Here is a 17,926-nt window from a genome sequence, read left to right as displayed (position 1 = left end):
TTGAATTTATATTCTTTTAAATTCTTAAATTTAAAACTGGTGGATTACAACTCTATGAGGTAACTCTCAGCGTACAACTAAATTCTAAGTATTCATAAATGCGCTCTGATTGTTAAGTTAATGCCATGAGTTCATATTCTAAAAATAAAGTATAGTTGTGCTCCAAGAACAAACATTAGGGTAATTACAGGCTGTTATAAAAGGTCTCTCCGACACTCTGTGGGTCAGGATTTCAAAATGTGGGTCATGAACAGGGATAGAGTACTTAGAGTGGGTTTCACTTCTCATAATCTTTAAGCTTCTTTGCAAACTAGTCACATTATGAGAGAGACTTACTATGAAAAGTTCAGGAAAGCAGAACTGCAAGACGTCCCTTCAGTTCCCTTGAAAATGAGGTGAAAGGGGAAACGGATCTACCATATAGGATAATGAACACATGAACGAATGACTAACGGTATCAAATGCTGATTAAAGCATGCATTGGGGGCTTTTGCCAAAGACTAAAACTTGCAATGTTTTTTTTATTTATTTATTTAATTATTATATATATATATTTTTTGCATTTATCCTAATTTTGTGGGATGCAGGCTCCGGTTGCCGACCTGAGTTTACTGTCTATGATAATAAAAATCAACTGCAAGCAGGCTATAGTTTCCTTATCCAGACTACCGGTATAAAACGGACTAAATAATGCTGCGGGATCTGTAATCCTCTGACCTGGAGACTAAAAGCAGCTTTTGTGGCGTGTTTTTGAACGCGATAGTGAGTGCGTGCGCTGTTGAAAGTTGCTGTATGTCACCCCTCCCTCCGCCACACTCGTCCAATGACTTGAACTAAGCGAAATTACGAACGCTACTATGGCTGGGGCTAAGCTTATGAATATTAAGTAGGTCGCTCTCACGTGACTTGGTAACCTTCCATTGTCAAAGGCTTAGCTCATGCATATTAATTATCCTACGCAGGCGTTGTTCGGTGACCTTCCAATAGCTAACGCCTGCCTAATGAATATTAATTAGATAAGCGCCTTAGCCGTGTTACAGTCCAATAGAGAAAGTTTGCCTCATGAATATTAATAACTATGGTTTACCGTAGTAGGAATCGAAATTTTGCGGTCGGGCTTGAAAGAAGGCTGTGGGGGAGGGTCACGTGACGTGTGTACACACTGTAGAGTTCAGCACCACTCGATTCGTAGTAAGATCATCAGCGTCCTCCCCTTTCCAGAACAAGCTTTGACGGACCAGAGACGAATATACCAAATGCAACTGTGTTTACGCCACATATCGGCGCCTTAATCGAGCGCATTTTTACTTACTGCATTTCACACGAGGTCCTGGTAGTCTAGCTACCGATTTGGGAGCTTTTGTCAAAGTATCTGAGGAGAAATGTCAATGGAAATACAGCAGAACCCGATGCCTCCGTAGAGCTATCTGAGTGCCAAGAACTGGTCCTCTGGTGAGTAGGTTAGCCAATACCTCTCTATATTGAGTTTAAAGTTGTTTTTAAAGTAGCATTTAACCCGCTGTGTTTCGTCAGCAGTGATGGGAGAGCTCGCTAAATCAATCAGATTCATGTCTGACACCTTTTAACAGTTTACCGCTCGAAGAGTGGCTTATTTGTGACAAGTTAACAGGTTAAACTCAAACGTGCGTGTAATGCCCGGATGAAAAACAAACCAGTGATATTCACTGCTCAGTCAAACAAACGAATATTTTAGTAGAATTTTCCCCCTTATTTGTTTGCAAAATGCCTTTTTTTTTTTTTTTTTTTTTTTTGCGATTACGGGACAGGTTTGTGTTATGTATGTATGTATGTATATGAATATATATATATATGTGTGTGTGCGTGTGTGTGTGTTTTATACAGTTTGTGTAATTTTCAGTGTCCTAAGGGTGCCTGGATGGGTTGTGAACATCCTATAAGCATAATCAGTGTCTGTGAAGAACACCGTGTATTTTTACATTTAGAGACTGTAGCTTGTCAGTTTTAACTATTATATTGTATATATTTATATTAAAAATAAAATCAAACCAGGGTAGAGAGTCCGTTAAGTAATGAACTAACAATTGGAAAGTGGTAAATTGTTTTTAAACTTGAGAAAGCTGATGTGAAAGTTACTTACTCTTATTGACTTATACCTTTGAGAAGAAAACCACTGCATTGTAGTGTAATATTTACTAAATGTAATATTTACAAAAACGTCTTCATTTGCATTTTAAACCTCATTTGTGTTGTGTTTAAAATGTGTTAAAAAGAGCAGCATATTTTGAGGTTTTCAGATATTAATCCCATTAATTTTGTGTCAAGAAACAAAATAACACATGGAAAAGCATGACCATGTTGTTTTTATTTGCCTGAAGTTTAGTCTCATGTTATGACACATTGGCTTATTTTGCAATATACCTACGCACAAATGATGTTGCTGGGAAGTGACATCCGACTTCTTTTTATTGCCTAAACAACCAAAAACCTCAGGGAGGCTACGTTACCGTTGGATCATGTCCATGTAGAACTTGTAAGAGGATGGCAATGGGCCTGCGCTTTCTGTTGAAGATCGCAGACATCATATGAGACAGCTGAGAAAAGCATGCCTCTTTGCCTAAAGACACTAGCGAGTGCTTTACTCTCCAGCACGGTCTGGACTGTCCAGCTGGACATGAGAGGATTACATAACATGTTATCCAGTTCTCTCATACAGTTGTCAACTTTGATCTCTCATGTTCTTTTCAGTCCAGATATTTCATTCCACATATTTGTAATTTTATCAGTTGGATGTAAAATCATTGGAGGTGCATATATATATATATATATATATATATATATATATATATATATATATATATATATATATATATATATATATATATATATTAATTGATCTGACCCCAATAACCTACAATATCACTATTCAGCATTATCAAGACACGATGTACACCTCAAAATATAATGTTCACCAGCAAAGTGATGCATAACCAAATTGTGCTATACACACCATGCATGAATAATTTGTGTAACCAGGAGAATTTGTTTGTCTCGGTCCAAGACTGCCTAGTGATAATCCATGCATGCGGTACGCAAACACCCAGAGTGATCTTTCCTGGTGATGACTTTACAAAGAAGCGCTGAGAGAACATGCCGTCCCAGGGGTCAGGCCAGCTGAGGTGCTGTCAGGAAGACTAATACAGATAGGCCTATGTGCCAGAGGTTTAATTGAGCTGTTGTTTGTTGGTGTTTTGCAACTTCAGGAAAGTATTGCAGGTCATCTTTTGCCCTGTTGCTTGTAGGTGGTGAAAAGCAGGTAAGAATAAATGCCGCTGCTGTGGGAGAATGAGAGACTGGATCGGGTCAAGGCAGTGTTGAATAAAATTGCTCGTCGATGAAGAGGTCCTTCTCAACACCCACACTATCAAGCTAGACAAACTTTAATTACGCACTCACATGGTTTAGTATCCACTTATTAATTTGACATTTTTAATGGAATATGAAATATTTTTATTTGAATATTTAATAAGGTGCACTTTGATCTTTGTACCGGGATGACCATTACTATTTCTGCCTGCTGTAATTGGCAGAAAGAAGGCTGCTGAGTAAAAACACTGTACATTGTTGGAAGGCACAAGCATTTACTCAACTTCATGTCATTTCACAGTGTAAAAAAAAAAAATCCTGTAAAATTATGACATTCTGGTAACACACATGATGCAAAAATAATGCAGTAAACATGAAAAAAGTATGAAAATGTAAAAACAAAACACCTAATGTACATACTGAAAAATTAAACTATTTATATAAATAAACTGGCTGATTATATTTATAAACTAAAATTAAATGATCTAAAGTAAAGGTAAATTGAATATAGTTGTATGTGATGTGTAGCACAGGGACTTAATATAATATAAATTATATGGTAATTCATAGTTTTTAATTCCGAAACCCGAAAATGTGACAGTATTTTACATTAAATATAATGCAATGTTAAATCCTTTTCAGATATTTGCTGTTTTAGTCTTTTTAATACAATAAATTCAATAAATAACAACCAACTAATTTATCCCAACTTAAAAAAAAAAAACACTCATATGTTTTTACATGCAGTACTAGATTTTAGATTTTAATTAATAATAGAATGTATCATTTTTTTATTTTTGTTTGCATCATTTTTATGCATAATTTCTCCTTAAAAAATGCAGCCCCTTACATTTTGACTGTAAATACTTGTTCTTCCTCTAAGTGTGCTTTCTATTTTCTAAATCCCTGCAGCTGAAACACAGAAGTGAAAAATCTATTGTAGCTCGACATGATTTGACTGCAGAGCGCTCAGTCCTCATCTTCATTTACTACTCGTTACCTTAACCCTCACAGCACACACACACACACAAAGTTCAGAAAATGCAATCATGTGACATCACTCAGCCAATTCTGAGAATTTGCTGTACATTCCAGCAGGGATATGAGGGGTGTGGAGCAGCCCTCTTTTCATCTGCTTGGCGGTGGATGGGTTGACTTCTCTGAAAGTGTCAAGTGCATTTGGTTGTACTCCCCCAACACTCTTCTTCCAGATGCATCAGCCAAGATGTCTTGTTTGTGTGAGGGAGATAGAATTCATAACTGGGGTCATTGAGAGGTACACCGTGCAGTGGAGTGTATGGACACTTACCTTTGCAGGCGTGCTTGCTCATGTATGCGAGCCATGAGCTGCAGGTGTTAGAACGCCTCTCAAATGGCACGCTTTACAGCAAGCTGTGATGTCAGCTACCTTTTGCACCCATTCAGGAATGTTTCGGTCTGCCAGCCCAGACAGTGTTTAGTCATGGTCTCCTGAAGGACACAAGATGCTGCAAAGCAGGGATCTACAGTAAAGATGGGCAGGATAGTTGACCATATCAACTACATAAAATACAACTAAAAATAAGTTAATATATAAAAATATACACAAATATATATAAAAAAATAAAATTATACAGTACAGGTCAAAAATTTGGAAACATTACTATTTTTAATGTTTTTAAAAGAAGTCTCTTCTGCTCATCAAGCCTGCATTTATTTGATCAAAAATACAGAAAAAAACAGTAATATTGTGAAATATTATTACAACTTAAAATAATAGTTTCTATTTGAATATACTTAAAAAAATAATTTATTCCTGTGATGCAAAGCTGATTTATTATGAGTGTTGGAAACAGTTCTGCTGTCTAATTTATTTGATGAATAAAAGGTTAAAAAGAACTGCATTTATTCAAAATAAAAAAAATTCTAATAATATATATTCTAATAATATATTTTCTTTACTATCACTTTTTATCAGTTTAACACATCCTTGCTGAATAAAAGTATTGATTTTATTTAAAAAAAAGAAAGAAAAAAATTACTGACCCCAAATTACTGACCAGTAGTGTATATTGTTATTACAAAATATTTATATTTTAAAAACTTGGTTTTTTATTTTTATTTTTTTTTTTACTTTTTTATTCATCAAAGTATCCTAAAAAAGTATCACATGTTCTGAAAAAATATTAAGCAGCAGAACTGTTTCCAACTTTGATAATGAATCATCATATTAGAATGATTTCTAAAGGATCATGTGATAATGATCCTAAAAATTCAGCTTTGCATCACAGAAATAAATGATAACTTAAAGTATAATAAATTTAAAAACAATTATTTTAAATTGTAATAATATATCACAATATTACATTTTTTTTTTCTGTATTTTTGATATAATAAATGCAGGCTTGATGAGCAGAAGAAACTTCTTTCAAAAACATTAAAAATAGTAATGTTTCCAAACTTTTGACCTGTACTGTGTGTGTATATATACAGATTTTTTTTTTTATATATATATATATATATATATATATATATATATATATATATATATATATATATATATATATAAACATACATATATTTCTAATCTTAAAAAAAATAAAACACCGTCAAAAGTTTTGGAGTCAGTAAAACTTTTATTCAGCAAGAGAATAAAAGAAAATAATTTTGTCCAGCAAAGATGCATTAAATTGTTTAAAGACAAACCATTTCTATTTCAAATAAATGTTGTTCTTTTAAACTTTCTATTCATCAAAGGGCCCTGAACAACTGTATTCTGGTTTCTAACATTAATTAATAATAATATATGTTTCTTGAGCAGCAAGTTAGCATATTATAATGAATTGAAAGATTATATGACACTGAAGACTTTTTAAATAGTAAAACAGAAATCACTTTTTTATTGTAATAATAATTCATAATATAACTATTTTCAGTGTATTTTACACTGAATAAATTATAAAAAAAAAAATAATAATCTTATGGACCACATATTTTTGAATGGTCAAATAAATTTTTATTCACATGTATATATGGTTCAGTGAATGAGTAAATACAGAGGCTTTTAACAGTTTGCAACTGAAACTCCGCAGTACTGCCCTTATTTGCACTATTGGTTGCTATGGTCACAGAAGGAGGAGGAAGGGAACAGGATGATGACTGTTTATAAGGTAGAGATAGGGACACAGGTAGTAGCTAGTCTTGGCTGCACTATTGTGTTTTCTAGAATGGCAAAGTCCTTTTGCAAGATATTTTGTTTCTTTGAATGTAATTCATGTGGAAAAGCTGAACAAGGCCTTGGAAGCATTATGGACTCAGACTTTTACACCTGCCCTTTAGAAACCATCACATCTTGTTTTCCCACGGTGGTCCTTTCCTCCTGTTCCCGACCTGTGGCCAACAGGACCGAGTCTCTTGTCAATGAGAAAAACAGTTTAGCTTTCACAAGTTTTACCTCCAGACGAGTTTTAAGTGTACACGTGAGGATATATACTGGTAGTTATATACTGGTTAGACCACAACATAAAGTGCTGCGTGTACATACAGAGCTGTAAAAACATGCTGGTTCACTATAGGTGCATGACTCCAAGGTGAAAAGGGTAAATGAGTGCCTTCACCCTCTAGCGAGAGCCATAGAGGAGCAATTCGGGGCTGCCTCTCTCCAGGCCAAAATAGGCACTCTGTGACTGTTACGTAAGCAGACCGAGAAACACTCACTCAACAGTCATTATATCTGCTGGGATGTGCTCAGCATTGTCTGGGAAAACTCCAGGTCCACTACCAAATACATGCTGACATGCACACGAAAGCCAGGGGCCTTGTGTCAGAAAGTCTGAACTGTTGTTTTCAAATAATGTATTTATTTATTCATTCATTTGTTTAATAGCTGTGTGATTTCTAGAGCCAGTTAAATTAAATAAAACAATAATGTAGCCTTGTGTGTCATCATAGGTGAATACAAAAGTTAGGCTAGTGTTCCCATTATGTTCAGGGAGAGTGTTGTCAGTATGTTTTAATGAGTGGACTGCAGAGCAGCTCTCTGCGTGTGCCCGCACTCTGACCTCACTCTGAACTCAAACCTCACACTGTACATTCACTCATGCCATAAATCTGCATGCCTCACAGTCTCAGAGCTGAATTATGCCATCCTTTGGTCACAGCACATGCAGTGTCACCGCCCAAGGTGCTGAGCTGCAGAGGTGGAACCTATTGTTATTGAAAGAAATGGCTGATGACATATAATGCTGCTCCTTTTTTTGGTACAATTTGAACCACAGTGGTACGTGGTCAAATCTAATTGTCATGCAATGGCTGCACTGTTAATTCATGGTTTCAGTTTTCTTATCTGTAATGGTATAAAACGGGTGGCCAACATCGGTTCTGGAGAGCCACAGTCCTGCAGGTTTCAGCTCCAACCCTAATCAAACACACCTGAACAAGCTAATTAGGGTCTAAGGGTTACTGGAAAGGTACAGGCAGATTACTTTTATTTTTATCAAGGTTGGAGCAAAATCTGCAGGACTGCGGCTCTCCAGGACCAATGTTGACCACATCGGTATAAAAAAAAAAAAAAAAAACATCAAGGTTTTTGCAAAGCCGTTGATCAATAAACGGCTATAAAGATCATAAAATGTTAATATTTAGCATTACAGTCATTATAGGAGTTTGTATATATCAATGGCTTATAAAGAGCTTTTACTCTATAAGGAACGACCACCATGCTAATATCACATGATTAGTTGTGCATTTGAGAAATTTTAGAAAGTTAGCACGAACCTGCGAACATACCTTAAATTTTGCAGTATTCCAGAGTATATAAATTTATGTTGCAAATTGCAACTCAGTCCGCTTTTAATAACTGCTGTGGTAGCTCCAGAGCTGGTGGGGGCAGTAGAGAGTCTAATGCTGTTGGATCAGTTGCTTAGAAAGACAAGCCATGTGATTTATTTTTACTGCACCTTTAAAATACAATTTAAATTAAAAGTTCATCACAGGAGAGTATTGTTTGTGAGCTATTCATCATCTTGGTGTCTAGGGCAGTGGTTCCCAATCCTGGTCCTGGAGAACCCCCAACACTGCATGTTTTAGATGTCTCCCTATTCAAACACACCTGATTCAACTCATCAGCTCATTAGTGAAGACTCCAAGACCTCAAATCTGTGTATGTCAGATAAGAGAGACACCAAAAACATGCATTGTGTGGGGGAACTCTGCAGGAAAATGGCCCTTCTCGAGCAGGATTGGACACCCCTGATCTTGTCAGTTAATAAATGCCTTTTTAAATTCAAAACCAAACCAATCCATTCAGTTCAAGTTTATTTGTATAGCGCTTTTCACAATACAAATCGCTGCAAAGCAACTCCACAGACAACCACTACGCAACATTAATACATTGTTCATATTCTTTTTTTACAGCTGATTCAGAAAGAAGGATCGGACACCTTTGGAAATCTAGAAATGTGGAGCTGCATGGTTTACAATGAGACGGACGACAGCGTGGACCTCCGGCTCTGCCAGGACTTTGGACTTATTCTGTCTGTCTTCTCTCTGGTGTACCTCATCGTCTGCTTTCCAGTGGGGCTTTGCTACAATGTCCTGCTGGTGGTGGTCAACCTTTCCAACAAGGTCACAATGACAATGCCTGATGTCTACTTTGTGAACATAGCCATTGCTGGCCTGGTGCTCAACTTGGTGGCTCCAGTAGAGCTGCTGGGGCCCAGTTTCACACGCTGGCCCATGTGGGAGTACAACAATGAGCTCTACATTACCCTTCTCATTCTTTTCAACATTTCCTCTCTGGTCATCATGTACTCCACGACCTTGCTCAGTCTAGACTATTACATCGAGCGGGCTCTCCCGCGCACCTACATGTCCAGCGTCTACAACACCAAGCACGTCTGCGGCTTCATCTGGGGCGGTGCCGTTCTCACCAGCTTCTCTTCTCTGCTCTTCTACGTATGCAACCACGTCTCCACTAAGATCATCGAGTGCTCCAAGATGCAGAACAAAGAGGCAGCTGATGCCATCATGATGTTCATTGGGTACGTGGTGCCAGCGGTGGCTGTGCTTTATGCGTTTGTGCTGATCCTTCGCATTAGGAAGGAGTCCACCCCTTTGGACCAGGACTCTGGGAGGCTCGATCCATCCATCCACAGGTTGCTGCTGGCTTCTGTGTGCATGCAGTTTCTTCTATGGACTCCATACTACATGACCTTACTGGTGCACACAGTGGCTGGAGCTCCTGGGAGCCATTCCAACAAGCAGCACCTCACCACATACTTCTTCCTGAGATGTTTATCTGAGCTGCTCGCCTTCAGCAGTAGCTTTGCCATTCCCCTCATGTACAGGCAAATGAACAAGAACTTTTCCCATAAACTTCAGCGCCTTCTAAAGAGGCTGCACTGTAGGGACCAATCGTGTCCTCATGAACACTCAACAGTACAGCAGGTGGTCACATGAGGGCTCGTGTCCAGTCAGACCTGCTTCTTCCTCACTGGCACTTACTCCGAATCCACAAAAGTAGAGCCAGCACATGAACCTGGATATATATTGCGTGCTGAAAGGAAGTATTTTGCTCACCACAAGGAGTGGTACAGTATGTGTCTCTGTGAAATTGTGGAACCTCCGTAACATTTAACGACTTAACTTTATTTGTCCATCTCTGTGGTGAATGGGCGACCAAGAAGAAACCACTAAGTGCTGTTTTTGTGTAACCTATGTCTATTCTTTGGGTTCTTGGGCCTGGGGAAAATCTCAACCAATCTGATAGTCCTTTCTGTGGGTGGGGGGGTGTATGTCGAACGTTTGTAATCTGTTATGTGGCATAGCCTTCTAATGTGATGCTTTTAGACCAACCTATTCCCTTTTAGCTCAAGGCTACATTTCGCACCAGGCTCTCTGTTGGGATCCACAACAGCATAAACTCTTCAGTCTGGATTCAGTTTTCTGGTCACACTTTCCATAAAAACCTCTCTGGTAGATGCTAGTAAACGCAATATAATTACCTCAATTTCACACACCAACGGGCATTACATTGGAATGGTCTAACCAACTTTTACAGCACTCAGAAATAACTCTGTTATTGAAAGATTGTGTGTATGTGTGTGTGGTCGCGTGCTGGTGGTTGTGAGTGTGTGTTCTCGAGTGCTTGCTGCTAAGGTGATGTGCATCATAAATGCACAGCTGCTCAGCCATATTAAATCCAATCAGATGTATATAGCTTATTAAGATGAAGCTATAGAATTATCTACTAGACAATGGATCACAGTTTTTAAGGTCAACTAGTTAGAGATTTAATCTTTATTCAATACCTTTTCAATCATTAGTCTGTTACTACTGTAATTATTATCCATGCACCATGAGGACGTGGTTAACAATTTATGCTTTGAGATGGGAATCCAAGTCACACAAGTCCTTTTGATACAATCAAACATATTATGTTTCACTTAACAGCTCTATGCAGTAGATTATTTGGTAAAACTGCTCAAATTTGTACTGGAGCATTCAGTTGATTTCTGAAAGTATTGATCGGACTTCAGTGCTTCTAAGCGATGAATCACACTGGGATAACATTTCCTTTCTAATGTGCATATCCAAAAGCGATAGGTTATATTGAGATTATTTGCATGATTTTATTGTATGCATATATAGAGAGATATGCATCAATGCTCATAGTCTGAGAGAAAATTGTAGACATTTCCAGAAAATAATACTCAGAGGCAGGATGAGAAATAGTACAGTTTAAACTACTAAATGGTTTGTTGTTATCAAAAATGTCTTTACTCTTGTTTTTCTCGAGTCAGTGGATGCAGAATTAGTATGTTTTGGAAAAAAAAGCACTGTATGTGAATGGAAGAGTGAAGAAGTATCATTTGAATACACTTATGCAAGGGAAAGAATGTATTTAAAGTCATGAAGGGGATTAAAATCAGTTAACCCTCAATCATAAACAATGAAACGGCATCAAATCGCAATGTTATGGCTGTTGTAAGTGAGCTAATGCCAGTATGTATCATATTAAGTGATATGTGTATATATTGTATTTCAGAGATTTACTGGAAAAAACAGACATGCCATTTTAGATCACAGTATTATTTTCTCAGAGATTTATTTAGATACTAAAGTGTCAGTCATCCTCTGTCCCATACCGAGTCAAAGACTTCAATAAACTAACATGAATATAATCCTGCTTGGCTCTTTTTTTTGATTCCCCACTTCTAAGAACACCACAGCTTTCCAAATGACAAATGATAAAGCTTGCTTTGGTTTGCATCAACAAAGCAGGTATGGATGACTACTCACTCATTCATACCCAAGAAAATAAAATAAATATAGTTTATGCAACAGATGCAAATTTTTATTTTTATTTTTTTTTGCTTGGTGCGAGCCTCAGAATAGTGCCAGGCCCCAGGAGCACAAACCACACTGAAATGTTCTTTGGCAGAAACGGTTTCTGCAGAGCAGCAACAACCACAGACATTAGTATTTTGAAAGACATTTTCTGGCAATTTCTGAAAAACACATTTTGTAGCATAATGAACTCTTTCAATAAGAAGGTGAGTTCGGCTAATTTCAAGTAAATTGTTAAAGATATTGGAAACTGCATTGCAAAAATAATGATTGCTACCTTACAGGTTTCCCAAACAATCTCCAGCTGCCATAGGAAAAAAAAAAAAAAACATACTCCCGGCATTTGTTGGGTCAATGTTTCTGCTGATGGGCTGTTCAGGATCCATAAACAATTTTTTATTTTATTTTTTATTTATTTTTTTACATCTACATAGTAGAAAGCGTTTTAATATCAAAAAATGACTTTATTTTATTGCTGTTATGTACGAAGGTCAAACATTTCTGTTTGCAGTTTAAACAGGAATACACACTTCCAAACCACCTAAATGTTTGTAGAGTAAATTGTAAAGAGACTGTCCAGTGTTGACAATTTCAAATAACCTTTAGAGAACGAGCTTAGCTTAGCTGACGTAAGATGCTGCAGTGTTGACGCTCGCAAAAAAAGAACTCACCTGGGTTTTGTTATATACTGGCTGGCAGTGGGGGCACCTCCAGTCAACAGAGTCAGCAGTGTGTGTGTATGTCTGGAATCAAGCGAGCTCGGTCAGAGTGGGAGTAGACCGAGGGGCCCTGTTCAGGCCGCAACACTGTGTGGAGTCTCTACGAAGTGCCTGTGGCGTCCCCAAACCAAGCCACAAAACCCCTGTGAAATAAGAACATTCTAGACATTCTAAGAATTGTTTTGGCTTCTGAACACCCCCAGCACAACATATCCGCCTGTCACAACACAAGAGCAGCATTGTGCGATATGGAACAATGGATCCAGAGTGAGTATCGGAATGTTATACAAGAAACCAACCAGGAAACATGAACAATTCCATGTTGTTTGGCAAAACACTCCAAAACTTTATCGTAAGTCTTTTTTGTTGTTGTTTTTTACTATTTTGTATAAGAAATACAAATGTAACATAAATGCAAATCTCATCTTAAAATAAAACACCATAACCACACCATCTTAATTTAATTTAATATAATTTTATATAATAAATAATATATAATTTATATAATAAATTTTATATAATAAAATATAATATATAAATATAATAAGTACTTTCACTAGTGAAATCAATATTAAATGAGAATTACATTTAAAAACCATGGCAATCTAAAGAGTGAAATAATAATTTAAAAATGTATTGTGTGAATTGCATTATTTCCAATCAAGCTGTAGTTTTGTCAAGTAGTGCAAGAAATAATAGTTAATGAAATCATGAAATGCTATGTATACAATTTGATTTAGCAAGATGGAGTTCCCCATTTATATATATATATATATATATATATATATATATATATATATATATATATATATATATATATATATATAAAGTTTCAAATATCATTTCAACTACAATCATTTCCAAACAGTACTGATTGTATATACAACAATATATCATTTAAAATGATTAAGCAGACCAGTGAATTATCATTTTTGTTTAAAATGTCCACTGCTGGAGATACTAAATAACTATGTCTGAAATAAGAGTCCACACTATGGACTATGTATTTTCTAAGAGACTATGTATTTTCTAAGAGTCCACAGGGTCAGAATTTCCATAGTTAAAGAAACCCCAATAACTGTGCTACTGATAGTGTCTGGTGACAAGGTTTACAGACATATATTTTGTGTTTGTTGTCATTTTATTTTCAATAGTTTCAACTGTTTTTGACTGACCATATGAGTAATTACTTTAGAGGGGATGAAATTTGAGCTTAACCAAATGGAGGCACCATTGCATTAAGGATGACCCTTTAATCTACTTTAAAGAGGACCCTTCATAATCATGTCACTGCCTCTCCATGCCTTCCCTTCACATATGCACGTCAAACTCTTGTTTTTGACAAAGCATGCAGAAATTGTTTTGTACATGCAACCTAAACAAAACAGAGATTTGCTGGGTCTGCTAAATCCAGAGCTGTCAAAGCACAGATCTGCTCAGCTGTTCTTCATTTTTACATCTGTGTGGAATAAACTGCATATGGACGCCATGGATGCCTCTCTCCATTAGTAATTCAAGAAGGGCAAATCAGAACCGTTTACCTTACAAGCACGAGCCATAATCGATATGCTTTTTCTTTTTGCAACAATGATGAAAATATTTGGATATTTACCTCACCCCCACACATCTCTCTGAAATACTTTATTCTGATTGGTCAACCAGTGGTCAGATATTTCCTAATATTCACATCCATAGCAAAAATACTTTAACTAAATTCACATCTTTCGTATCTCACCACTAACTCGCACTTTCATGTTTCATACAAATCTTGTGTCTTAGTTATTGATTGTAGTTAATATGATTTCAGTGCTTATATTGGTGTAGCTAATATTGTTTCAGCTTTTGTCTTGTGTCTAGACCATTTGTTTTGTAAATTGTAACTGACAATTGTAATTGTGTTTTTTTCTTAGCTGAGGTTTAAATATATTTTATGGGTAAGAGTATAAAATTGTGTCAAATTAAATATTTCATTTTCACATATTTTTATGAGTAGCCGTGTTATAGAGACAATTGCAGTTTCTTTCTCAACTTTAATTCCTGGCTAACTGTGCATTATCTAATGAAGTTAAAAACTCTTTGTAATTACTCAACAGGACGTGCTGTCTAGAAACAGGTGGATGAGGCGCCCTCCCCCACTAACTTACAAAGATTTACCCAGAAATCCACACCTGCATTAACGTTCAACATCCTGTTGGTATGTCACACCCAAAGAGACGAAAGCTTTGTTTTTTCAGTGATGCTGAAACATCCGGTGTTTATTCTCTTAATGGAACGTCTCATCATTCCAATGGCCTCAAAAAATGACTTCACAGTTTCCTTAATCTGAAAGGCTCGAAATAATTAGCTCGAAATCCATCGGCAAACAGGCAAGAGGTTTGTAAAACAGGTTTTAAATCCCACATATTGGATAACACATCCTGAAAATTTTCTAACTCCGGACATGAGCTCAACTGACCCCTAAGAAGCCGGGGTCTCTAATGTTCTCTGGGCTTCTTTCAAAGTAAACTTGGTTTGAGCTTAAAAAAGTAATTTATTTGCAGACCCCAGCTTAAATCGGCCACACTAGGCCACCAGAGTTGCACATTTGGTTTGTCTCTTAAAGTTTTTTGTTTGACTTGGCTTTCGCCCAGATCTCTCACAAAAATTAGAACAACAATTCCCTTTAGAAGTTCAGGGTCACACCAGGCAATCCGACTCATTTAGCTGATCCACATTAGAGTAAAATAACATATTTATATATATGTAAGAACACAATCACAGCCTGACTGAAAGTAAACATTTATGGATTGATCTGATTTAAAACTGTCAAAAGGCTGAAGTTTGACCCCTTTTCTAACAGTATATGGCATTATAAAAATGGGTCAGGAGCTTTGTATTTACATTTACCCGTCCCACCTCTATTCTAACCCTGATAAGCGCTGGGAAATGGGATGGGGCAATTCAGTCATAGGACCCAGATTTACCACTCTTTAGATAATGTTATCATTTTTCATCTATGATTGGCACATTGAATGCCTTAGGCGATTACACACTCCCTTCCTGCTTTTGCACCACCTGAATGATCTGACATGAACTGAATGCTTTGATAAATCAGACCTGATGTGGAAAGACAGTCCAGCCTTGCTGGAGAGGCCCAGACTACAGCAGATGGCTGAAACCCAATCCTCTACGCTCCTGCCAGACCGGCTCGGTATTTTTCCTCTATGCAAATGTACCAGAGATTTGGAAATACAGCAACAATGAAATCCTGGTGTCAGCAGAACATCTGAGAATTGGACCATGGGAACCACACAGGGGAGAGTGCCCAGGTTGGCTGTGTTTGGCGCTGTGGTTGTGTGGGTTGGAAAGCAGTGAGAGCGTGTCTTTTTAAGTGAGAAGGTCCCTTGTGTCTTTCTACTCACTGAGACAAGTGTGTCTCCTCCAGACCACAGGCATGGATCTCTACAAGACATCATCCTGACACGCTTTCTTTCTGTCAAGCGTTGTTTCCAAAACACTTTGAAGATATTTAATCTTTGCTCTCATAACTCAATTTATGGGTCAGTAAATCGTGACCTAAATGTTTACGTTTCATAATAATTTTCCAGTCATCCAATGAAACAAACCACACGTTTCTCTAGTAATGCTCTCATATTATGTGAACTACTTTCTCCTTTATGAGCATCAATGAAACATCCAGTGTAGTCCAATTCAAAATCGAGTTTAAACCTTAATGAATAAATAAATACACATAAATACAATTTTGTACAGATGGCTATATGCTCTTCTCCTACGGCAACTCAAGATGCTGTTTGGATAATCTCAAATCATGATGGAAAACATGATCATTGGGTTTTATACAAATATGTGGCGTTCAAGCACCTTGAGTGCTGCTATTAAAGCAAAAAGTGCTAAACCAAATACTAGGACATTCTGAAATTCATGTTATTTTTTTAAGCTTTTCACTAAAATTGTTATAGAATAGAATAGAATAGAATAGAATAGAATAGAATATTACAAACTTCTGATTTTTACACTTTACGTATATATTTCATACACAGTTTAATAAAATAAAATATGATATATAAATATAATAAGTACTTTCACTAGTGGTCAGAATTTTTAGATACCACTTATGTATGTATGTATTTTGTTCATAGCTTTTGACACACTTTATCACTCATTCCATTTGGAACCAGATGGATTCCATCACATTTTGTTGGACAGCGAGTCACTGATTTTTACAGTAAAGCATTCAAAATGAAAGGGTGATGGTATTGTGTTCCAAAAAGTAAAAGGCCCAAAGTAAAATAAATAAATAAATAGTAATAATAATAAAAGAAATGTATCAGCAATTCAGCATAAACCACAGCCTTCAAACGAACAAAGTGGAAGAGGTCACAAAAGAGGTGTTTACTTGTCACCCATATCCCAGGGGTGTGCGGTCGGGTGAGGCAGCGGGGTGTCAGGCTGTGTGTTTTGCTGCTTGTTATTGAGGAGACAGCTGGAGCATAATGCTGTGCTCACCCCTCGGCTTGGTTCCCACAGGTGCAGGAATCTGTCACAACAATCTCTGCACTGACTCGCTCAAGGCCACTGACCTCTAACATGCCTGTCTTTGAGAAAGCTGCTGCTCTCTTGTCTTGACCACTGAAAATAGCATCTGACCAAACCATTCAACAAAGCATTCGCACATCCGATGGTATAATGTTACATATCTCTGCATTTCCAGGGAATTTCATTCTATTCACCTACATAAAGAATTTGTTATTATTTAAAAAGGAATAAGAAAAGGCTCTTTTTTTTTCCTTTTTTTTTTTAAGAAATGATTTCCATAATTTACACTTTGACTCCACCCTGTGTTCAAAACGAATACTGCAGCAGGATGAACTTTCCGTTGAATGGACATTCAAAGACGTTTCTTTTCCATTTTATTTTTATTTTTTTTTAATCCACAGCAGAATCACAAATATGGAAGGGGCACACTGAGCATTAAATCTTTGAGCACTTCCCATGTGCTGATGCTCATTTCCCGACATAACTCAGACACAGCATTTTTAAAAGGATCACTAAAGACATTAGCAGAATAATTCACTGCAGAAACATGAAATCCCAACGCTTATTCTGGATCTAGTCAATGTCATCCTGTAGCTGAAGCTGCCTTATAGCAGACAGAGCTTTATAGGCATTTTGACACATTGCTTTAATCTTCGTTATCCATGTTTCCTGTGTTGTGAATTCATTTAGTTCTGGGGCTGGATCCCATCACACCGTCCGTGCTGCACTCATGTCAGTGTATGCTGCTTGTACAGATTACATACAAAAGATTACACAATCTTTTATTTTCTAGATTTGATCTAACACAATGACATGTTTCTAGGTAATAGTGTGATGTCTGATGAAGAGCTTTTATGCTCGAAAAGTCACCTGTATAATATGCACTATAAATGCACTATCAACTATATATGACACCCATAATCTGCTGCTCTGCCCTGTTGAGGTTTTAATATGAATTGTATTTAGTATATAAGAATAAAAGTTATACTTGTATTCAT

At 36.8% G+C, this 17,926-nt stretch overlaps 1 protein-coding gene and 1 long non-coding RNA gene across 3 annotated transcripts; both read left to right on the top strand.

The window, feature by feature from the left end:
- The first annotated feature begins 1,155 nt into the window (after positions 1-1,155).
- On the top strand, positions 1,156-11,507 carry LOC109082054 (probable G-protein coupled receptor 146). 2 transcript variants are annotated; one of them, XM_019096981.2, is made up of 2 exons: positions 1,156-1,452; positions 8,740-11,507. In XM_019096981.2, exon 2 carries the CDS (start codon positions 8,782-8,784, stop codon positions 9,781-9,783), a length of 1,002 nt encoding a protein of 333 aa, XP_018952526.1. In that variant the 5' UTR covers positions 1,156-1,452; positions 8,740-8,781; the 3' UTR covers positions 9,784-11,507. The 2 variants fall into 2 exon arrangements, with proteins under 2 accessions (XP_018952526.1, XP_042575983.1); XM_042720049.1 differs by lacking the exon at positions 1,156-1,452 and adding an exon at positions 8,542-8,582.
- Positions 11,508-11,781: 274 nt separating this feature from the next.
- Positions 11,782-17,926, top strand: LOC122136519. Its single transcript, XR_006154188.1, has 2 exons — positions 11,782-12,744; positions 14,486-17,926. It is a non-coding gene; the product is annotated as an uncharacterized LOC122136519 (long non-coding RNA).

The sequence above is a fragment of the Cyprinus carpio genome, chromosome B3 (genome assembly GCF_018340385.1).
Source record: "Cyprinus carpio isolate SPL01 chromosome B3, ASM1834038v1, whole genome shotgun sequence".
Classification (NCBI taxonomy): Eukaryota; Metazoa; Chordata; class Actinopteri; order Cypriniformes; family Cyprinidae; genus Cyprinus; species Cyprinus carpio.
Note: the sequence above shows the minus strand (reverse complement) of the source record. Positions and strands in the feature narration are given on the sequence as shown.

Coding starts and splice junctions, on each gene's coding strand:
- LOC109082054 (XM_019096981.2), top strand. CDS start 8,782: ATGTGGAGCTGCATGGTTTACAATGAGACGGACGACAGCGTGGACCTC.